The sequence below is a fragment of the Trichechus manatus genome, unplaced genomic scaffold (assembly GCF_000243295.1).
Source record: "Trichechus manatus latirostris isolate Lorelei unplaced genomic scaffold, TriManLat1.0 scaffold00228, whole genome shotgun sequence".
In the NCBI taxonomy this organism is placed as follows: Eukaryota; Metazoa; Chordata; class Mammalia; order Sirenia; family Trichechidae; genus Trichechus; species Trichechus manatus.
Genome location: NW_004444164.1, coordinates 1878479 through 1903874, shown reverse-complemented (window position 1 = coordinate 1903874; position 25396 = coordinate 1878479). Strand labels below are relative to the sequence as shown.

Here is a 25396-nt window from a genome sequence, read left to right as displayed (position 1 = left end):
ACAGGCTGTGCAGATTGACGAATCCCAGGTTCAGCAGATAAGCTGACAGCTCAAGTCCCAAGAATGGGAGATGAGACGACAGGAAGCAGCCGCAGGATCCAGAGAGAGCAAAAAGCCAGAACGTCTGCTTATATACAGATGCGGGCCACACCCCCAAGGAGACTCCCTTTCATCTGATTGACTACTCACAGTATATTCAATCATGGGAGTGATTACGTTAAAACACGAAGAATCACGGCCCAGCCAAGTTGACACACAATCTTAACCAACACAGGGTTCTAAGATTTAAATTTATAAACTGAAAAAATGTGCACAATATAGTCAATAACTGGCTGGTTCTAGTAAAGAGATAGCAAAATTCAAATGTAAGGTGTACAAGAAGTAAGGGTCTTTTTATATACTCAAAAGCACATGACTAAGGTGACTTATGATCATTGATCAAAGACATTGGAGCTAATAAGACATAATTAGACTACGAAATAAACAGACTAACATAGCTTAATGGTTTCACTTTTAAGATGTTCTGATAAGGTTTTCACATTCAACTGTTGAGCCAAGGTCGATTGTTTATCAGTTTTGCTTTATTTACTCCTCTAATTAAAACCCAGAGTTGAAAGACAACTGTAATAATTGTCAGTACAGATTGGATCGAGATTCCTATTGATAGCTACTGGATGCCATTTATGCCAGTGCAGGCTTCATTTCGTTTAGGCTTTCAACTGATAGCACGTGATTTATGGACAGGCTTTAGCGGGTTCAAGGTTCTGACTGATGACTCAAATGTGATAGGGATATCGTTATCAACTTAAATTAATAGAAACAAATGCAGAGTGTCAATTGTTTATTTACCGATTACTAGGGTACTTCCAAACTCAATTCATGACTTCTTGACCATGGCTTATACGTTTATTATACAAAAATGATCAACAGTAACATTTTTGGACTATTGAATGAAGGTGAATGAGGCTGAAATTCACTTCTGGAAATGTCATGAGATGTGCAGTACATGCATGGGCAGGCTATGCTAATTTTTTAATGTAATTCCATCATTTCTATGTGTTATATGTGTGTGCATGTTATTTATGTGGGTGTGCTATTTTTGAAAAAATACGGTCCATGGTCCATGGCATGAACCAGTTCTCTCCTGTTTATCATGCCACAATCTTCTGCTCCCAGAGTACATTTCTTTCTTCTTCAATTAGTTGCCCCACCACATATACAATCCCAGGGCACTCTGATATTTTAATATTTGATATCCCTTTGCACATCATAAAATATGCACGTATGGTTATTTTTATTTGTTGAAAGCCAGTAAAGGTAAGGGATGTATGCATTTTCAAGAATAATAACTTCAGATTTCTTGAAACTGTTCCTAAGAGTACAAACTACTTATTTTCTTCTTTTCAAAAAGAACAGAAAGGAAGAAATTGAAAGTGTAACTATAAAATACCCATAAAAAAACCCATTGCTGTCCAGTTGATTCCAACTCACAGTGACCCTACAGGACAGAGTAGAACTGCCCCATAGAGTTTTCAAGGAGCGCCTGGGGTGGATTCAAACTACTGACCTTTTGGTTAGCAGCCGTAGCTCTTAACCACTACGCTACCAGGGTTTCCTTATAAAATATAGTCATGATAAAAATATAGTTAATAATGTGGATATTAACATATCATTTTAAGATATAATTTTTATTTGGAATTTCTTAATATATTTATGCTTTGTGAAATCTACTAACCCTGCAAGAAAGAAGAATTGAACCCAGGTAATAATTCTGAAATCATAAAGTAGAAAAAGAATAATAATTTTTGAAATGTGCATTTAGTTTTTAAAATGTAATATAGAACTATAATGGAATTTAACAATTATTCACAAACACTCATGCTAATATTAGACAGGCATAAGTATAAATACTATGTGAATAGTTATTTAAGTAACGGAGAGTCAAAAGAGAAGCCTCTCTCTTCTGGAGGACTTCTCCCCCCACCCCCACCCCCATGGACCCCCAGGTACAACAAGCAAATGTTTATCCTAAATATATAATTTTCCTGGGGATTATAATGTATTATAATACCCATAAGGCAATGGTTTTTAACAGGAGGCAATTTTGCCCCCAGAGAACGTTTGGCAGTATCTGGAGACATTTATGGCTGTCACACTGGAGGATACTACTGGCATCTAGTGGGTGGATGACATGGATCCTACTAAACATTCCATATGCAAAGCAGAGCCCTTTACCACAAATCTGGCCCCAAATGTCCATAGTGCTGTTGCTGAGAAACCCTCACCTAAAGATAAAGAGACAACTGAAAAACTTGCATTTCACAGTGTTTCTTTTGTCCCAATCCCACCCTGCCCCGACTAACTTTTTATAATTCCTGAAACTATGCAAGTGAGTTAAAAATAAGACAAATACATAGTTATAAAATAATAAAATATTCTTAATTATTAAGTTGGATAGGAAATCTTGGTTGGTGCAATTACACTGGAATTTGTTCTATGATGCATATATAGATAAAATTGCTTGAGGAATAGCAGTGGTGAAGAAATGAACAATAAATAATAAATTATAAATAATAGCAAAACTAAGCTACTTCTAAATAATTACAGATTATGAATCTGTGTTATAACAGGGTACAGCAAAACTTCTTCCTCAATGTTTTGAAAATTTTAAATTTACGTAGGTAAAGTATAAAGGTAAAATTTAGCCTACGCTTTCTCAAAATGTCACATTATTTATTATTGGAACGAGAAGTACTAGGACCTAGTACAATTTTCAATGGTGCTCAGTGGTTTGTATTATTTTTATGTGGTTGCCACCCCTCCCCTATGCTCCAAATCCAGTGTTAATGCTTGCGTTTTTCCTTTTAATCATGTTTAACTTCTATATCATCACTTAAATTTTTACATAATCACTTACACACTTTCTTCCTTTGCTACATTCATCTTTAAGCCATAAAAAACACTATATTTTCCAAAGCTAGCATTTTCCTTTGTTGAAGTAGTCAAGATGATTATGTAAACTACATAGCACAAAAATTAAAATGATTGTTTTAATTTTTATTGTTACCTGCACAATTTTAGAGGCTAAAAAGCCAATTTGGGTAATTCAAACTAAAAAAAATATATACTTTTGCCTAATTTTAGTAAATCAGCCAACACAGGACTTTTTGGGGTATGGTCAAATAATCATTTTCTTTCTCATTTCTTTCAAGAAATGAATGTCTGGTCCCTTGCATATGCTGTGTTTTAAATCTGACCATAACTAATGTTAATCGGAAAAATGAATACTTCTTTCTGAGTTAATTATCCAAATGAGGCATTCTCTGACAGTGAATGAACAGATTCTCTGCTGTGTTAAAACATAATTCTGTGCATCCCTTAATAAATATCTACGTATGATTTTTATTCAACTGAAAGGTATTTTTGTATGCCAGCTAAACAAAACTTGATCACATAATATAACTTATAGGGTTATATTGAACGTAAAAATATTTTCATTATATAATTCATAAACTTTATATTATAAATATATTACTTATATATTTATAAAAGATTATTTCTAGTTACAAATTTCTTCTGTCTGTAATAGTATTTTATTTCCAGTTATATAAGACACGTTTCTTCTGTCTGTAATACTATTGTTATTTTATAAACTGGCTTACAGGTTTTCTTATAGGACCAGTAATCAGCATAAACTCAATAAAAGAATACAGTCCAAATGAAGGTCAAGTTTCAGTAAAAATGTTTTCTGTTATCAAGAGTCAATAAAATATGCTCTAAAGTTGTCCGATATCTCACTTATATGTTAGGAGTTCTCAGAATATTGATGGTCTGTAAAGTCTGTTTTATAATTTAGTCTTACTGAATAATTAGATAATGCATCATTATTTAATATAGTCAAACCTGAAATGATCATAAAGAATATTAATTACTAGGATTTGTCTTTTGATCTTGATAAGGAGTCAGGGTCTCTTTTACTATATAGTATATCTTCATTATCTGGTATGGTAAAAAATCTTAATGATATTTTTAAAAATCTCACTTCTATTTCATTCTTGTTTTAGGCTTTTTTTAAATTTACAGAACAAGTGAATGTATTTTATTGCAAAATATTGTTCGTATACATATACATACTTAAATTGAAAACACACCTTAAATTGAAAAATATTGCCCACTGATATTCTTGTTACCTACCAAAAATATATTTTCATGTTATGAATGTATGGTCTATTCATTACATTATTTTATGATGTCACATTTTTAAAAAGGCCTCTGAAAATATGAAATGTACACTTATATCTTTGTATAGTTTATAACATAATAGATTATATAATATCATATGTTAACAAAAAGCCTCTTTAGGTTAATACATTTTTGGTAGCTTTATGAAAGTATAAAGTAAAATCCATTTTTGTTTGCAAGATTATTGAGTACTTTGCTTCGTAATACATGATTGTATCTCTAGGTATAGCCGCATGGAGTTAAATCACACACTTCACAACACATAATGTGGCCTTTGCCTTCAAGACTTTTGATAGTTCCAATTAAAATGTCTAACCCTGGTTCAATGATCTGTTTCTGGAAGCATATACATTTCAGCATATATTATTAAAAAAATTCTATTTTTTGGCTTATCAAATATCTATAGTTTTCATTATAGTGTAATTATAAACTTAACTCCAAGACTGAATCACTAACAGGGTGCCAATAAATAGGTTGTTGTAGGGGTTATAGCTAATAACCTTGTAAGGTAAGTAACTCTGTAAGCCAAATACTGTCGTCACTTACCAGCTCTTCCTGAAGTTGGGAAATGAGTTCATCTCTCTCTTTCAGCTGCAGCTTGAGCAGGGAGCATTCATCTTTCATTATATCCTATAAAACATCAAAGAGACCGCATAATAGGCTTAGCCCTTTCACATTGCTCTTGATAAGGAAACTCAACTTCAGTCAATGGGAGATAACTACATTTGACGAATGAAACTCAAATTTCCTCTATGATGATATTTTTCAAAATATATTCTACGTTATGAAATAAACATGTATCCAACGTGTTATTATGCTATACATGATGCTATATATACATATATATTTTTCTTATACCTGTTTTTGTTTTGTTTTGTTTTTTCTTAATCCATTTGTCCATTTTGTTGCCTAAAACAGAAACCAGGGAGTCATCCTAGATTCCCGTGCATATAACATTGTTGTTGTGTGCAGTTGAGTCGATTCTGACTCCTAGCGATCCTGTAGGACAGAGTAGAACTACTCCATAGGGCTTCCAAGGAGCAGCTGGTGGATTCGAAGTGCCAACCCTTTGGTTAACAGCCTGAGCTTTTAACCACTTCGCCACCAGGGCGCCTCATACAACATTCCAAAATAAACCAAACCCATTGCCATCAAGTCGATTCCAACTCATAGGGACTGTATAGGACAGAGTAGAACTATCCCATAGAGTTTCCAAGGAGTGCCTGGTGGATTTAAACTGTCAACCTTTTGGTTAGCAGCCATAGCACTTAACCACTACGCCACCAGGGTTTAAAAATACCTATATTCTGGAAACAAATACTTTACCAACTATTTGTTCTCCTGCTATAGTTAAATATTCATTCCTAAACCAATGGTCATGATACAGTCTTCATCTTTCTTGACCGTCCTATCTTTGGGCTTTCAATTTTTTCACTCTGCATATGCACTTAGCCACAGGTTCTATGCACACAATACATTACATTATAGTCTTTACTACCCTCAGATGGAAATAATTAACCCAGAGTTACCTACCTGCCTAGCTCCAGCCCATAAATATATTCAGCATGCTCCACAGACACTCCTAATCAACCTGCAGCTCAACATCCCTTTCCCCCATCCTAAAACTTCATTTTTGCTTATTTGCTCCATTATCTTCCTATTTCCTAAAATAATAACCAGGAAGCTATCCTCTCCTCTCAGCTCTTAATAACTCTGAAACAAATCTGACACTAAATTCTATAATCTCTACTTCCTTAATATTTCTTGGACTTGTTCTCTTTATTGCTTATTGGTTTACTCTAGGCCCTCATTGCTTCTTACCTGGATTATTGCAGTAGTGGTCTAAACTCTATCTTTATTCCTTTCCCTATCTGCCAGAGAGACTTTTCTAAATCAGAATTATGCCATTTCCCAATTCAATAGAGAACCATCTCCTCTTTCAGAAAAAAAAAATAAGTCAAAACTCTTCAAAGTTTTTCATTTCCATCTTCCTGACAACCTTTGGTCATTCATGCAAAGCTAGAATGCATGATGTTGTTTCATGTCTCCACAGATTTATGCACGCCTATCTCTGGATTATAACTAGTTGTGTCCCGTCAACTCTGACTCATAGAGACCTCATATACGCCAGAGTAGAACAGTGCTCCAGAGGGGTTTCAATGGCTGAGTTTTTGGAAGCAGATCTCCAGGCGATTGTTCTGAGGTGGACTCTAGGTGAACTCGAACTTCCAGCCTTTTTGTTAGCAGCTAAGTGCGTTAACCATTTGCACCATCAGGCGACTCTTGTCTGGATTACACTGACTTCTAATCATCGTATCACCCCACCCCACCCCAGCCCACGCTGAAATGTCTTATGCTCTAATGCCTCGCGAGTATTACTCCTTATACTAGGACGCTTTTCCTTGCGGGCTGTTATGTATTCCTTTTGGGGGTGGGGTTAGGGGTGGTATGGAGTGCTCCATAGCATCTAAACCAAACTTCATTTCATGTAAGTGTTTGCTTGTTTCCCAGCCCCACTAGACTGGGTTTTATTTGTTTTTCCCCACTTGAGAGTACAGACTCTATTTCTTTAGCATATCACCAGCATCAAACATAGTGATTGATACATTTAAAATGCTCAAATCCATGTTTCCTTTTCACAAAATTACCAAATAAACAGTAAAAACATTAGTAGAATTCTCACTCTCTCTGAATGTAACTATTACCCTTACCCGAGCTGACAAAGAAGAAAACAGCTAGTGAATTAGGGAAAACAGGATACTTATTTATTCTAATTTTCATGGTGCTAATTTTCACTGTCTCTATACTGAGCAATATAGAATGTATGGGTCAAAATTATTAATTTCTTCTTTCATTTGGTGATGATCAGCTGGACTAGGAGATATTTCTACCATACATTCAAAAACTAACGTAATTATCTCTGTCCCCTTTCTTTTGTAATAGTCCCATTTCTTCCCTAAATCATAAGTTTTCATGGATAGAGCTTACACCCATAGTTTTTAATATTTATGCTCATAGATTCTAAATATTACATGTTATACTGGTAATGGCAAAAAGTCTTAACTTCATAATGAAAAGAAAAAATCAGCAAACTTAGGAAGCAGGCAGAAGAATAATCATGTTCCTTAGAATCATAGAGATCTAGGGTCAAATCCTGGTACTGTAAGTTACTAGTCATGTGGCTCTGTGCAAGTTACTTAACCTCTTTGAACCCCATGGGAATTTCTGTAAAGTGTTGATGACACCAGACTATTTGATATATGATGACAAAACTCCACTGCATTAGTATTTCTAGTTCCAGTGTCTTGCATAATACCTCATTCAAGAAGAGTTAATTCCTTTCATTATAAAAGAGTCACAGACTGGGTTATCCAGGAAATAGATACTGAGATGGAGTTAAAACTGCAAAAAGTTTTTGGGGGAGTAAAACCCCTGTGAGAGCAAAGGGGGAGGAACCAGGATTGGGCAGGGAGACAGACCATTTTTCATATCTGACAAATTCTCTGCCAGGCAAACAGAGAGCTCTGGGGCCGAGATTACATGTTTGAGAAATCCTGTGTTGGGGAAAAGTGGATAGGCTTTTGTGCCACCACCTTGCTTAATCACTGGCTGGGAGGCTGCCTCAAGGACACCTCAGCTGCCACTGCCTTAGTCATTATCTCAGGCTACCCAGAGATGAGCTCGACTTCACTGGAAAGCTGAGGCAGACCTTGAAGGTACTAGTAGCTGGAGGCAGTCAGCTAACCACAATCCTTGCAGCTGGGTGAGTCATTTCTTGAAAGAGAATCTGACAAACAGTCCACGTCTACTACAATTGTTTTTTGCTGATTAATCATTTCTCACTTTAACATGCAAGATACGCCTATTTTGTGGCTACTAGGAATTGAAAGTCCTCTTCAGTTTCAGCAAGCAAGGTTGTGTCATCTACTTAACACAGGTTGTTAATGCATCTTTCTCCAGTCTTGATGCCTGTTCTTCATATAGTCCAGCTTCTCAAATTATTTGCTCAGTATACAGATTGAATAGTATGGCCAACCCTGCTGCATACCTTTACTGACTCTAAACCATGCAGTATTCCCTTGTTCTGTTTGAACGACTGCCTCTTGATCTGTGTACAGGTTCCTCAAGAGCACAAGTAACATTCTTCGCAGTGTTATTCATAATTTATTATGATCCACACAGTTGAATGCCTTTGCACAGTCAATAAAACTCAGGTAAACATCTTTCTGGTATTCTCTGCTTTCAGCCAGGATCCATCTGACATCAGCAATGATATTCCTGGTTCCACGTCTTCTTCTGAATCTGACTTGAACTTCTGGCAGTTCCCTGTCGATATACTGCTGCAGCTGCTTTTGAATGACTTTCAGCAAAATTATACTTGTATCTGATATTAATGATATTGTTTGATAATTTCCACATTCGGTTGGATCACCTTTCTTGGGAATAGTCATAAATATGGATCTCTTCCAGTCGGTTGGTCAGGTAGCTGTCTTTCAAATTTCTTGACAACCTGTCTTATGCAGATGACACAACCTTGCTTGCTGAAAGTGAAGAGGACTTGAAACACTTAACAATGAATATCAAAGACCACAGCCTTCAGTATGGATTACACCTCAACATGAAGAAAACAAAAATCCTCACAACTGTACCAATAAACAACATCATGATAAATGGAGAAAATTTTGAAGTTGTCAAGGATTTCATTTTACCTGGATCCACAATTGATACCCCCGGAAGCAGCAGTCAAGAAATCAAAAGATGCATTGTACTGGGTAAATCTGCTGCAAAAGACTTCTTTAAACTGTTGAAAACCAAAGATGTCACCTTGAAGACTAGGGAGCACCTGACCCAGCCATTGCGTTTTCAGTCACTTCATATGCATGTGAAAGTTGGATAATTAATAAGGAAGACTGAAGAAGAATAGACGCCTTTGAATTGGGGTGTTGGCGAAGAATATTGAATATACCATGGAGTGCTAAAAGAACAAACAAATCTATCTTAGAAGTACAACCAGAATGCTCCTTAGAAGCAAAGACAGCGAGACTATGTCTCACATACTTTGGACATATTGTAAGAGTGGACCAATTCCAGGAGAAGAACATCATGCTTGGTAGAGAGTCAGCGATAAAGACCCTCAACGGGATGGACTGACACAGTGGCTGCAACAACGGGCTGAAGCATGGCAACGATTGTGAGGATGGCGCAGGACCGGGCAGTGTTTCATTCTGTTGTACATAGGGTCACTATGAGTTGGAACTGACTTGACGGCACCTAACAACAGCAACAACAGGAATTGCAAAAGGAGCCCTGGTGGCACAGAGGTTAAGAGCTCGGCTGCTAACCGAAAGTTTGCCCATTCAAACACACCAGCTGCTCCAAGGGAGAAAGATGTGACAGTCAGCTTCTGTAAAGATTACAGCCTTGGAAACCTTATGGGGCAGTTCTTTCTACTTTGTCCTACAGGGTCACTATAAGTTGGAATCGACTGGATGGCAGTGGGTTTGGATGGTTTTAGGAACTCTAAAGAAATTTTGTTCCAAAAATACACTCACCTTTCATAATTCTCAGATTGCATTCTCAGTTAAATTTTTCAAGAAATTCATAATGTCACAGGTTTAAATCTGGTAGATGTTAAAACAGACTTTGCATTTATTTATGAAATAATATGTATTAAAAATTATCATATTTATCATCAGAAGCCTATTTATGAAAGCCTTCTCTATGAATGACTTTGCAAATAAATTTTATTTACCCATAGTTTTGTTGTTAGTTGTGATATACACGTGGCAACATTCTCGTAAGTACCTAACATATTAAATAAAATCCCTTGAGCAACACTTACTCTCACATGAACAATGATGCAACATTCCCTCAATATTCTCATTATATTTGCAAAATTATAGAACGTTTTTCGCAAGATTATTTACTGAGTTAAAAAGCATATTAATGTATGGAATTTTAATATTCTTGTTTTCTAAATAATAAGGTTTTTCTATTAACTTGTCGGTTAATGTAACCAATTGAAACTTACGCTTATTTAAATGAACATTAATCACAGAATGGAAAATACATGTGTCTTAGTCATCTAGTGCTGCTATAACAGAAATACCACAAGTGGATGGTTTTAACGAAGAGAAGTTTATTTCCTCACAGTCAAAGTAGGCTAGAAGTCCAAATTCAGGGTGTCAGCTCCAGGGGAAGGCTTTTTCTGTCTGTCGGCCTTCTTCTCTTCAGTGTTGCCCCAGACTAGGAGCTTCTCTGCACAGGGATCCCAGTCCAAAAGACGGGCTCTGCTCCCGGCACTGCTTTCTTGATGGTATGAGGTCCCCCTGTCTCACTGCTCACTTCTGTCTTTTATATCTAAAGAGATTGCCTCAGGACACAATCCAGTCTTGTAAATTGAGTCCTGCCTCACTAACACAACTGCTGCCCATCCTCCCTCATTAACATCATAGAGGCAGGATTTACCACACATGGGAAAATCACACAATACCGGAAATCATAGCCCAGCCAAATTGATACATACATTTTTTGGGGGACATAATTCAATCCATGACATACCACCCTTTGACCCCCCAAAAACCACATCCTTGCAACATGGAAAACATATTCACCCCATCATATCATAGCAAAAGTCTGAACGCCAAGTCCAAAATCCAAAAATTCCTCTTCATCTGTGAAATCTAGAATACAAGTTATCTGCTTCCAAAGGTACAATGGCAGAACAGACACAAGCTAGACATTTCCATTACGAATATGGGGAAACTGGAGGGAAGAAAGGGATAACAGGCACCAAGCAAGTCAGCAGAACAGAAGAAAATAATCTTCTGTTCTCTGAGACAATTTACACAACAGCCCTGCCCTCCAGACTCTAGGTATTGGCCACAGTCTCTGGATTCTGAGTGGAGGCCCATCGGCCCTGGGCTTCAGCTCTGCCTTCCAGGCCCCCTGGGACAGCAACTCTGCTCCCTTGGCTTAAGGTGCACCATTCTCCTACTCCATTGGAGTGACAATTCCACCCTTAGAAACACCAGAGGCCGTGGCTCCACCCTTTGAAACCCCCTAGGTCATGGCCATACGTTTTGATACCGAGGCAGCTCAGCTTCTTGTGTCCCTTGTCTCTTCAGCTTGTTTTCTGGTTTCTTGGCCTCTCGGCTCCTTGGGCCTCACACCCACATCATGGCCCAGCCAAACTGATACACACATTTTTTGGGGGACATAATTCAATCCATGACAACATGATTCAACAATTATGACATCTTCTGTTCCTTATTCCAGTATAATTAATTTTAAGGGTAAAATTCAATTATATTATTTCCTAATTCAATAATTATTCACAAATATGGGATTATAGTGGTATAGATTAAAGATGGCTTCAAATCTTTTGCTACTATTCCTGTTGAGAAGTAGAATCTAATGTTCCTCTCCTTGGATGTGGCTAGGTCTTATTAACTTGCTTGATAAATAGAATAAGATGAAATTAACTCAGCATGACTTTCGGGGCTACATCAGTAAAGGCCACAATGGTCTCAGAATGGTCTCTCTCAGAGAAAGAACCCAGCAGCTATGTTAGGAAGTTAAAACCACAGAGTGCTCCCGTCAACAGTCCCATATGAGCTCCTAAAGGACAACCGGCATCAACTGCCAGCATGAGAGTGAGCCATCTTGGACAACCAGTCTGGTCAAGCCTTCAGGTGACTGAAGCTTCAGGCAACATCTCAGTGTAACTGCTTAAGAAATCCCAGGCTAGAACTGCCCAGATGAGTCCTTCACAAATTTCTGAATTACAAAATTGTAAGCAAAATAAAGTTGTTTTAAACCACTAAGTTTTGTGACGATTTATTACACAGATAACCAGAAACTATGGACAAATTCCAAATTATTATAATTATAATTAACGTAAATTATAGCCTATTATATGAAGCATTGGTGGTTCATTGGTAGAATTCTCACCTTTCATGTGGGAGACCTGGGTTCAGTTCCCAGCCAATGCACTGCATACCCAGCCATCACCTCTGTCAGTGGAGGCTTGTGTGTTGCTATGATGCTGAACATGTATCAAGAAAGGTTCCAGACTAAGACAGACTAGAAAGAAAGGCCTGGTGATCTACTCTGAAGAAAATCAGCCAATGAAAACCTTATGAATCACAATGATCTGATCCCTAGCTGATGGTGGGGATGACACAGGACAGGGCATCATTTTGTTCCATTGTGCATGGGATTACCATGAGTCAGGAGTCAACTCAACGGCAGCTAACAATAACAACTACATAGTTATGTATCTACCACTCATCTGTCAGTTTATCTTACTGTGGTGGCTAGTTTGTTGCTGTGATGCTGAAAGCTATGTTACCGGTATTTCAAATATCAGCAGGGTCACCCACAAAGCTTCCAGACTAAGGCAGAGTAGGAAGAAAGGCCTGGAAATCTACTTTTGAAAATTAGCCAATGAAAATCCTACGGATTACAACAGAATAGGGTCCAATATAGTGCTGAAAGATGAATTCCCTAGGTTGGAAGGCACTCAACATTGGACTCAAACATACTAATGATAATGAAGACGGTACAGGACAGGGCAACACTTCATTCTTATGTACATGGGGTCACCTTGAGTTTGAGCCAACTCAATAGCTGCTAACAATGTAATCACATATAAATGTATACAGCTAATTTCTAAAAATACTGTATTTTTATTTAATTTATGATTCAATTTATGTTAGGTTGTTAGATTTATAGTGATTTTTCAAATAGCTTATTTTAATGGTGTCAGGAATATGTCTGTTTTCCTGTAATGCCTACTAGAGAATCACAAATACAGATACAAAAAGTCCTTATAAATTTTTTTATCCCTAAAATTTTATTTTATAAATTTGGAAAGTTAGAGAGAGATACACTTGGTAATTTGTCCCAAATTCAATTTCCTGACTCCATATCTCACACATTTTACAATATATTTTTGCCTGTAATTAGAATCACCTCACTGTTTATTGTGTAAACAGAAATCAAGTTCCAAAAATTAAGGCAAGGAGAATACATAACTCACCTTGAAAATGATCTTATGCTGAAATTACAAATGCAGATAAAAATCAAATGATAATTTCTAACTCTCTCACAAACCTTCCAATATTGCTCAGGTAGAATTATGAGCGTAAGTCTTGGCTACTAGTTACAAAAACACGTCAAATTTGGTATTGAGTCATCATGACTCTTTTCCTATTTATAGACTTCTGGTCTTCTCTCTGGCAGACTTTATAACTTACAAGCTGTTTCCCTCATTCTTGTAAATGGAAAGGTTAAAAGATTTAAAAATAAAGACAACAGTATCGGAGCAAACAGGGGCAGAGTGTTATAAACAAGGGAAAAAAGAAACAGGAGTACAGCAGGGGAGGACAGCAGGGCAGAAATTAGAAAACATAAAAATGTATAATAATTGACAATGTATTTTGCATCTCTACCTAAATAACTGACCTCATATAATTCTTATGTTAACTTAGCTTTAATATAGCATTCTGTCTGCAACACCTAGGTAGCTCATGAGATAAGGCATCAAAACAAGTCCACAAGAGTAACTGGTTTTCAGACATTGAAAACAAGGGCAACAAAAACACTACTCTAATGTTTTATTTATTATTTAGTATAAAACCATTAGGATATTTCATAAACTATTTCAGCATCAGTAATTGTGACATGATGCTGTAAAAATTAATTTTCTTTTTACAAACATCCAATTAACAAAAAAAGATTATAGATTTGTCTTTATACACTCACTTAAAAGATTAACTACCAATCAGCTGATTTGCAATAACAGTGTGGTTATCTTCTAAGTATTATTTTCACAGAAATGTAGAAATAAAACAAAGGCATAATATTTTATGACTTTTTAATGATTTACTACTCTTACCAGATGTAAAAATACACACAGTTTGCACAAAGGATTACCTTTCTCTTTTTTTAAGGATCTGACAAATATATTGTTAAACAATGCGTTAGATTGTATGTTCTACCTTGTTGTTAAAATTTAAAAAAGAACAGTAAATCAGTGGCTCTTAGACACTATATTTACTCTGATTTTCAGAATGAGAATATCACAGCATTCATAAACCAGATGTTGGTGAAGTTTGCAAAGGAAATGCAAAATGTAATTTAAAAAATATAAATAATAAAGACAATGGTATTTATTAATTGTTGTATAGAAGTTGGTAGTAATTTCTTTTTCAAGGCATGGTAAAGGACTGATAAGTGTTCAAAGTGAGTATTTTAGAAATTAATTAGCATTTGAATCAAGTAAACAGCATTATCCGTTGACAGAGTAGCCTATCTGCTAGGATTTTCCAGCAATTAAAGAAGAGACAGGATATCAGCATAGTCTTTTCATCTATAAATGGAACTCTCAGGAAAAATCTTAGTAATTTTTACTGATCTCCATCACTCGAAAGATAATGATAACAGTGCTTTATGATTATACAGGGTTTCATAATTTACAAAACCCTTTCTTGATCAGCTATTGAACAAAATGGTATGTTTCTGTGATAAGTATGGCTTTAGGCATAAAAAATGAAGCAGAGAAGACAAAATTTTAGTAATTTTTTTTTAGTAAATTCTTTTTTTCACATAAAAGGAAAACATTTGTAATAATACCAATATCCTTAGATTTTGTTCATCAATCCCACAACAAAATTTATTATAGTTCCAGGATTTTTGGAACAGTTAAAAATATTAGCTTACACTAAAAAATTTGCTAAGATGTTAAAACAGTTCCATGAGACTATGGAATACGTCATTCCCAAGTTGTTAGTGTCCTCTGTGATTCACTTTAGCACGCTAATAAGAAAACAACCGGGTTGTATAACTCTTCAAATACAATGTACTTCATTTTACTTGATTCTTTCTAATTATACAGTAAGTAGATGAAGTAAACCTATGTCATGATCTTTATAAAAAATATTTAACTCTTTTACTATTTTTCTTTGTTTCATCCAGTTCTTTCATGAAAACTAAAATTTTAAAGCAAACACCGGTATTTAATTGCTGCAGCCATCTTAAAATAATATTTTGTAGGTGGAAGGATGAGAAACAAATTTCCAGAGACATAGAGTTAGTTGGCATGTCAAATTACCTCCGATTGATCACCTGATGGATTTTAGCAAAATCAATTAGGAACTATACTTAAGACATAAATGTCTTTATAAAATCATCCACACTAATTTTTTTTAAGAAAGTCAACAAGTTGTAGAGTAATACTTATTACACTATCCATTGCACTTGTTTGATAGGAAAGTCTTGGGAAAAAAAGTATCCTTAAGAAGTACTGATTTTCTCTGATGCTACTTTTCTCCCCCCACTATAAAGCCAGGTAGGAATGCCATACTATACCTACATGTCTTAAGCAAGGTAAACAATCATTTATGTGTCCCTTCCCAAAATTTAGATTATACAAGAAAAAAAAAAACAAAAAAACATGAAATAGGTAAAAACACGCTATTAAAAGTTCCTTTCTGTTATGAAGTCATGCAGACTTGCTTTTTTGTTTCTTAATTACAGAATAAAACCCACTGACACTGAGTTGATTCTGACTCATAGCGACCCTACTGGACAGAGTAGAACTGCTCCATAGGGTTTCCAAGGAGTGCCTGGTAGATTTAAACTGCCAATCTTTTGGTTAACAGCCGAACTCTTAACCACTACACCACCAGGGTTTCCAGCTAAAGAATAGGAGAAATCTTATCCCTCAGCACCCTGAATGAAGTGAGTGAGTTACGTTTTAATGTCACTGTGAATTCACTCTCTGGGAGATAAAGTAATCAAAGACATCAACATGCTCCATGCCCCACCTTGGTAGTGTGGCAGGGGCTTGGCTGCAGGCAGTGGGCACCACTCTACCATTCTTCTGGGAGAAGGGGGCCGAGCCAGCTTCTGTACCCTGAACACTTACCCTGACTTCAGACAGAGGGGATAAACAGTGTGAGTAATACTGTCCACTCCTTAGTAATACATTTTTATTTTGGATAATAAAGGGAGAATAAAGTCTTTCTGTCAGTTTGTCATACTGTGGTGTCCTTTGTATTGCTATGATATTGGAAGCTATGCCACTGGTATTTCAAATGCACAGGGTCACCCACGGTGGAAAGGCTTCAGCTGAGCTTCCAGACTAAGACAGACTAGGAAGGAGGACATGGTGGTCTACTTCGGAAAAAACTGGAGGGAAAATGCTATGAATAGCAATAGAACACAGCCTGGTATAGTGCCAGAAGATGACCCCCTTCAGGTTGGACGGCACTCAAGACACAACTGGAAAAGAGCTACCTCCTCAAAGTAGAGGCAACCTTAATGACATGGAAAGAGTCAAGCTTTTGGGACCTTCACTTGCTGAGGTGGCACTATTCAAACTGAGAATAAACAGCTGCAAACATCCATTAAAAATCAGAACATGGAATGTATGAAGTATGAATCTAGGAAAATTGGAAGTTCTCAAAAATGAAAGGGACCGCGTAAAGATTGATATCCAAGACATTAGTGAGCTGAAATGGACTGGTATTGGCCATTATGAATTGGACAATCATATGGTCTACTATGCCAGGAATGACAAATTGAACAGGAATGGCATCACATTCATCATCAAAAAGAACATTTCGAGATCTATTCTAAAGTACAGTGCTGTCGGTGATAGGATAATATGCATATGCCTACAAGGAAGACCAGTTAATATAACTGTCATTCAAATTTACGCACCAACCACTAATGCCAAAGATGAGGAAACTGAAGATTTTTATCAGCTTCTACAGACTGAAATTGATCAAACATTCAGTCAAGATGCTTTGACAGCTATTGGTGATTGGAATGCAAAAGCTGGAAACAAAGGAGAAGGATCCAAAGCAAACCAAACCTATTGCCATCGAGTCGATTCTGATTCATAGCGACCCTATAGGACAGAGAAGAACTGCCCCATAGGGTTTCCAAGGAGCAGTTAGTGGATTTGAACTGATGACCTTTTGGTTAGCAGGTGAGTTCTTAACCACTGTGCCACCAGGGCCCCAAATAAGGATCAGTAGTTAGAACATATGGCCTTGGTGATAGAAATGACAGCAAAGATCACATGACAATTTTGTAAGACTTCTTCATTACAAATACCTTTTTTTCAACAAGATAAATGGGCCTTGCCAAATGGAATATACAGGAATCAAACTGACTACATTTGTGGAAAGAGACCACAGAAAACCTCAATATCATCTGTCACAACAAGGCCAGTGGCTGACAGTGGAACAGATCATCAATTGCTCAAGTTCAAGTTGAAGCTGAAGAAAATTAGAGTAAGTCCATGAAAGACAAAATATGACCTTCAGTATACCCCACCTGAATTAAGAGACCATCTCAAGAACAGATCTGACACACTGAACACTAATGACCAAAGACCAGATGAGTTGTGGAATGAAATCAAGGACATCATATATGAAGAAAGCAAAAGGTCATTAAAAAGACAGGAAAGAAAGAAAAGACCAAAATGAATGTCAGAAGAGACTTTGAAACTTTCTCTTGAACATAGAGTAGCTAAAGTGAAAGGAAGAAATGATGAAGTAAAAGAGATAAACAGAAGATTTCAAAGGGTGGCTCGAGAAGACAAAGTAAAATATTGTAATGAAATGTGCAAAGCCCTGAACATTGAAAACCAAAAGGAAAGAATACATTCCGCATTTCTCAAGCTGAAAGAACTGAAGAAAAAATCCAAGCCTCAATTTGAAAGACTGCAGGATGCTACGGGGAAAATATTAAAACATACAAGAAGCATCAAGAGAAGATGGAAGGAATACTCAGTCACTGTACCAAAAAGAATTGGTAAGACGTTCAACCATTTCAGGAGGCAGCATACGATCAGGAATCGATGGTACTGAAGGAAGAAGTCCAAGCTGCACTGAAGGGTATGGAGAAAAATAAGGCTCTAGGAATTGACAGAATACCAACTGAGATGTTTCAACAAACAGATGCAGCACCGGAGGTGCTCACTCATCTATATCAAGTAATTTGGAATACAGCTTCCTGGCCAATCATCTGGAAGAGACCCATATTTATGCCCATTCCAAAGAAAGGTAATCCAAGAGAATGCAGAAATTATTGAACAATATCATTAATATCGCATGCAAGTAAAATTTTGTTGAAGATCATTCGAAAGCGGTTGCAGCAGTACATCAACAGGGAACTGTCAGAAGCTCCAGTTGGATTCAGAAGAGGAGGTGGAACCAGGGGTATCATTGCTGATGTCTGATGGATCTTCCCTGAAAGCAGAGAATACCAGAAAGATGTTTACCTGTGTTTTACTGACTATGCAAAGGCATTCAACTGTGTGGATCATAACAAATTATGGGTAACAGTGTGAAGAACGGGAATTCCAGAAAACTTAATTTTGCTCCTGAAGAACCTGTACATAGAACAAGGGGCAGTTATTTGAACAGAACAAGGGGATACTGCATGGTTTAAAGTCAGGAAGGCTGTGTGTCAGGGTTGTACACTTTCACTATACTGATCCAATCTGTATGCTCAGCAAATAATCAGGGAAGCTGGACTATTTGAAGAAGAATGTGGTATCAGGATTGGAGGATGTGGTGCAATGGATCACTTTTGTGTTGCCTTTCCAGCCACGGTCTTGTAACTCCCACCCAAGTGATTGGGCAGGACTGTGTAATAGGGTAATTGTGACCCACCAAAGGGACTGGTCAGTTTTGCCTGCTGGGTTTGAAATGAGCCACCCTAGAGGCAGGAAAGGGAGGATCCTACTACTACCAATGAAGAATAGCCAGGAGAGGACAGCGTGTCCTTTTGACCCAGGATCCTTGCACTGAGAAGCTCCTAGAACCAGGAGACCGAAAGAGAGTGAGCAAGCTATAACCCCAAAGACAGCGAGACCCAGCGGCAGAGATGCAGCAGCAGAGATGCAGCAGCAGACACCTGGCAGCAGGAGTCGGTGTGGTGAGCTTCCAGGCCCACAGAGCTAGAAGGCTGAGTGCCTTTGGGCAGAGGCCCAGGGCCAGCGTGAGGTGTGCCTGCGAGCACAGCTGAAAAGAGGCTATCCTAATGAAAGAACTGTATTAATTGTTCTGAGCTTAAATTGTAACCTGTTACTTCCCTAATAAACCTCATAATCATGGGTATTGTCTGTGAGTTCTGTATGGCCATTGCAATGAATTGCTGAACCCAGCAGAGAAGTGGAGAGTGCCAAGGGAGGGAAGGTTGGTGTCAGAATTGGTAAAGGTGACGGAGAGAGGAGTCTTGTCTGACCTCTATCTCATAGGAATCAGCCTTGGGCTGTTGATCTTGATTCTCCTTTCCCCTTGTGAAGTTAGAGGAGGTGAGACACCACCCTTATGCCATTTTTACAGAGCAAGACTCTAACAACTTGCAATATGCAGATGACACAACCTTGCTTGCAAAAATGAAATGGACTTGAAGCACTTATTAATGAAGATCAAAGACTACAGTCTTCAGTATGGACTGCACCTCAATATAAAGAAAATAAAAATCCTCACAACTGGACCAATAAGCAACAATCATGATAAATGGAGAAAAGATAGAAGTTGTGATGGGTTTCATTTTACTTGAATCCACAATGAACGTCCACAGGAACAGTGGTCAGGAAATCAAACGACGTGCTACACTGGGCAAATCTGCTGCAAAAGACATTTTTAAAGTGTTGAAAAGCAAAGACATCACTTTGAGGACTAAGGTGAACCTGACTCAAGCCATGGTGTTTTCAATTGCCTCATATGTCTGTGAAAGCTGGGCAATGAATGAGGAAGACAGAAGACCTGAAGCCTTTGAATTATAATGTTGGTGAAGAATATTGAATATACCATGAACTGCCAGAACAATGAGCAAATCCATCTTGGAAAAAGTACAGCCAGAACGCTCCTCAGAAGCAAGTATGGTGAGATTTCATCTCACGTACTCTGGACGGGTTATTAGGAAGGACCATTCCCTGGAGAAGGACATCATGCTTGGTAAAGTAGAGGGTCAGTGAAAAAGAGGACAACCCTCAATGAGATGGACTAACACAGTGGGTGCAACAATGGACTCAAGTATAGCAAGGATTGTGAGGATGACGCAGGACTGGGCAGCGTTTCGTTCTGTCGTTCATGGGGTCACTATGAGTCAGAATTGACTTGACTGCACCTAATAACAACAACAAAACATTTCTGGTTTTGTATGTTAATAAAGGAGAAAAAAAACTAGAGTGGAGACATATCCCTAATATTGGCACATCCTAAAAAAATGCACAGTATCTTGTTTTATAGAGTGTTGAACTGCAGCAATGATGAAGAATATAGAAACAAGTAATGCTTTAGAATTCTGTCATAACTATAGAATTCTGAGGAAAAACAAAAACGCAGAGAGCACAACATTGTGCTGTACAGGAATCGCAAATAATGTGGCTCAATTTAGGCAGTGGTTTCAGGCAGTCTGTGAGGTTAGAAAACTAAGCTGAAAAGAGCAATGAACATTAGCTGAAGCTACTGATTACAGCTACAAAACATAAACCGGTATCATACAGTAAGGAAAGGAGTAAAGGTCATGCTTTGTTCTTTTACAGAGATGCTAATGGATAGCAACAGCATAAACACTAGTATCTTGAAATACCATTATGTGTAGCCTTGTAAAACAGAAGCCTTTTAAGACGGCATATAAATGAATTTGGGAAACGTTTTTTCAACATATGAAGTAGACACGCTTTTGAACAGTTGCTTATGCAGTGACTACACACAGTGTCCAACTGCATAATTAGTTTCTACTACAAAATATTTTGACTTGAAGGGGCTAAAACTAAAGAGTGCTGAAAAGTTTTAGATTATCATTAAACAATATTGTTGCTGTTGTTAGCTCTCGTCGAGTCAGTCCCTGATTCATAGTGACCTCATGCATAGTGGATCAAAACACTGCCTGGTCCTGTGCTACCCTATGGCCATTGTAGACTGGAGCATTGTGATCTATAGGATTTTCACTGGCTGAAAACATAGCAATTTTTTTCACATTACCTCTTACTGTTTCTCAGTCTAGGCAGAAAAGACATGTGTTTGAGTCTTTGCTGTGACAGAAATTAACTGTGTGACCTTAAATCAATTACTAATAAGAAAAATTACTATGCATTGAAATTCTACAATAATACCAAGTGGGGTACTAAACACTTTGCATACATTATCAATGGATATCCATAACATCTTTACCAGGAGGGTGTTATTAGCCACATTTTTGAGCATTTTAGCAACTTTACCATACAGGTAGTCCCTGACTTTTGACAGGGTTCCATTCAGACGACTCCTTTGTAAGGCAGTTCTGACATAAGTTGAATACCTCATTTTTTAAATTTTAGCTTCCACTATTATTGCCTTTTATTATTAGTATCTTTATAAATTCAGTCTTTATCTTTGGGGGTTGGCATTAGAGTGACATCAGCAAATTATGCGCTGCAACATCACTTGTATTATTAGCGAAGAGATGCACAAAAAAAAAAAGCAGATGGTTTTAAGTGTGGTTTGTTGTAACCTGAATGCATTGTAACTTGGAGATTACTTGCAGTACTGAACTTAGAAATAATTATTTTTGAAATCAAATTAAAGTCTGCATTATTTCAAAACCAGTGTACCTCAACGGTGGTCTACACTACTTTCCTGAGCCCAGTATTTCAGTTGATGAAAACCCTACAGGTCACAGGTAAGAAGGGATGAAATCCGGTATACAGGAGGAAATATTAGCTTAAGTAGACAGAGAAGTATCCATAAATAGAAGGAAATAATATAAACCTTTACTGATGTTGTTTCAATGATTAAGAATTTCCTTTCCAAACAACTTAATTTTGCAATGTTGTTGATGTTGTTAGCTGCCATTGAGTCCATTTCAACTCCTGATAATACTATATGTGCAGAGTAAAAATGCTCCATATGGTTTTCAAGGCTGTGGCATTTTGGAAGCAGATCTCCAGGCCTGTCTTTTGAGGTGCTTATGGCTGGATTTGAACCACCAAACTTTCAGGTAGTAGTTGAGTGCTTAACTGTTTGCACCACCCAGACAACAACACCTTTTTATAGATTACATATAAGTAATTGAGTGGATATATGATTTGTCAATGTTTAATAAGTGAGCAAACAGAAGGAAGTAAAAAAAAAGGATGAAAAAAGAGAGTAAATAAACGATGACTTTTTTTGACTTAAGTCTTTTACCTTCAAAACTCTCCAAGTACTTACTCTTATTTCTAACATAGGTAACATCAGAAATGGATGGGCTTACTAGTATATCTAATATAAAATTAGTTTTCTTTTCTCTCTTTAAAGTTACAAACATAGAAGAACCTCATCTTTCCTATTTAGTCACTATTTGACTCATGAGCACTGAAGAGGTATCTACTTAAGTCTGTATCTATGGCCACGTTTTTTCCTTCATGTCACACTTGCTAAATCTTTCTAATGAACTCCAGAGCCTATTGTCTTGGACCTTAGTTTATGCAGAAACTAGGGCAGCCACCGACTTACAGCTAGAAGGCACCACCACATTCTATCAACTTGGTTCTTATCAAAATGTCTAGACAGGGGGTGGAGCCAAGATGACGGTGTAGTCAGACGCTTCCTATATCCCTTTTACAACAAAGACCTGGAAAAACAAGTGATTCGATTATATATGAATATCTAGGAGCCCCGAACAAGGCAAAGTTGAGGAATCAGACTGAGTGGCCAGGGGAGAAGGAGATGGTTTGGAAGAAGCCAGCAGCACCTGAGCAGTGGTGGTGGGACAGCAACTCTTCAGTCGCGCCCGTAACTCTTCAGCCGTGCCAGGACCGCAGTGAAGCAGGCAAACAGCTGTGCGTGCACTTGGAAAGCAGTTTCCATATCAAGAGAGATCCAGCAGCAGAGATTCTGCTTGGACACTCTGAACCAGTGAAAAGCAGCTCCCAAGTGTCTAAAGATAAGTACACACGCGTGGCCTTTCACGGGGATTTAAAAAAACAAAAGTCCATTTTGGAAAAGCCTCTTTACCTTTTACCTCCTCCCTCCACGCTCTGCACCAGAGTCCGCTGGGCTGGAAGTAGATCCCAAAAGATGCCCTGACCCATTCTCCTGGCCTTGGACAGCAAACAAATAAGCTACTGGCTCCCCTAAGCCAGGAACTCAGGGTCGGCACAGCTCCTTTGCTAGGCACAGGCATAAGGGGTCCGTAGAGTTTGAGTGCCTTACACCCCTATATAGACTTGTGGGGACCCATCTCAACAACGTTAGCCCTCACTACCACAGTATAACAGGGCAAACATCTGAAGTTTAACTTCAACTGTTTCAGCTGTGAAGTGGCAGATTTGTGACCCTTGAAACAGCTCTGCCCCTTAAGTAGGCACTTTTACTGATCCGCAACAGGGGTTTGAGGACTGGTGATGTCACCTAAACCATCCAGACACCTGCTACAGGAGTCCAAGAAAAAGTGGTACCCTCGAGTCTTTACAGCCAACAAAGTGGGGTGCTCATAATCTGGCTGTAAAACTCACCTACTTACTCACCCTAGGTAATAGGGACACGCTTTCCTTTCAGACTCTCAGGGGCAGCCCCTGCCTGGCTCAGTGCGTGATCCCCTACCACAGCCAGAGTCCAGTGCCTGCACCAATCACCCATGCCTCTCTAGGACTGTAGGTGAGAGCCTGCACCACACACCTGGTGACAGACTGCCTGGACACCTGAGCTGAACACATATAGGAAAATTTAACGGACTCCTGTGTGTACATAGTTACAGAACTAACTACCTGGTGACAGGACATTAGAGCTTCAAAGGTGCCAATAAACAAACTAGTGCACAAGAGCAGCCTATTGGGGCATATCAAAACAAAACAAAACAATAGGACTCACTAATATAAAATAAAATTATAATAAATTATTGATGGCTCAGAGACAACAGTCAATATCAAATGAAGTAAAGAGGAAGTCCATGATGGCTTCAGCAAGCTCCCAAAATAAAGAATCAATAAATTCTCTGGAGGAAGAGAATTTCCTGGAATTACCAGAGGCAGAATACAAAAGATTAATATACAGAACTCTTCTAGAAATTAGAAAGGAAATTCAACAAAATGCAGAAATTTCCAGGGAACATACAGACAAAGTAGTAGCGGAACTTAAAAAAGTTATTCAAGAACACAATGACAAATTTAATAAGCTGCAAGAATCCATAGAGAGACAGCAATCAGAAATCCAGAAGATTAAAAATAAAAGTTCAGAATTAGACAACTCAATACAAAGTCATAGGAGCAGAACTGAGGCAGTAGAAGTTAGAATTAGTGACACTGAAGATAAAGCACTATATGCCAACCTATCTGAAGAAAAATCAGATAAAAGAATTAAAAAGAATGAGGAAACTCTTAAGAGTCACGTGGGACTCTATCAAAATAAATAACCTACAAGTGATTGGAGTACCAGAACAGGGGGGATGACAGAAAATACGGAGAAAATTGATGAAGATTTGTTGACAGAAACCTGATATCATGAAAGATATCTATCCAAGATGCTCATCGAACCCCACAAAAGGTAGATCCAAAAAAAGTCACCAAGACATATTATAATCAAACTTAACAAAACCAGAGATAAAGAGAGAATTCTAAGAGCAGCTAGGGATAACAGAAAAGTCATCTAAAAGACAGAGTCAATTAGAATAAGCTCTGACTACTCAGCAGAAACCAAGCAGGCAAGAAGGCAATGGGATGACATATCTAAAGCCCTGGAAGAAAACAACTGCTAGCCAAGAATTACATATCCAGTAGAACGGTCTCTCAAATATGATGGCGAAATTAGGGCATTTCCAGATAAACAGAAGTTCAGGGAATTTGCAAAAACCAAACCAAAATTACAAGAAATACTAAAGGGAGTCCTATGGTTAGATAATCAATAACACCAGATAACAACACAAGGCTAGAACACAGGACAGAGCAACCAGATATTGACTCAGAGAGGGAAGTCAAAAATACATCAAAGCTAAAACAATATGTAAAAAAGGACAAACATTAAAACAAAAAAGAGGGACTTAAAAAAATGCAGACATTGATTTTTCAAATGGAGTGGAAGTCAAGGCGATATAAAGTAATAAAAGACTGGTATATACTTAGAAAAATAGGGGTAAATATTAAGGTAACCACAAAGGAATCTAA

At 37.7% G+C, this 25396-nt stretch overlaps 1 protein-coding gene and 1 non-coding gene across 2 annotated transcripts in view; one reads left to right on the top strand and one right to left on the bottom strand.

Moving 5' to 3' along the window:
* CCSER1 (coiled-coil serine rich protein 1) overlaps window positions 1-25396 on the bottom strand; it is a 1325280-nt gene that overhangs the window by 744616 nt on the left and 555268 nt on the right. The window contains exon 8 of the mRNA XM_004389012.1: window positions 4789-4872. Within this exon, the coding sequence (XP_004389069.1) occupies window positions 4789-4872 (84 nt within the window). The remainder of the gene's footprint in view (window positions 1-4788; window positions 4873-25396) is intronic.
* On the top strand, window positions 12166-12236 carry TRNAE-UUC (transfer RNA glutamic acid (anticodon UUC)). Its single transcript has one exon. It is a non-coding gene; the product is annotated as a tRNA-Glu (tRNA).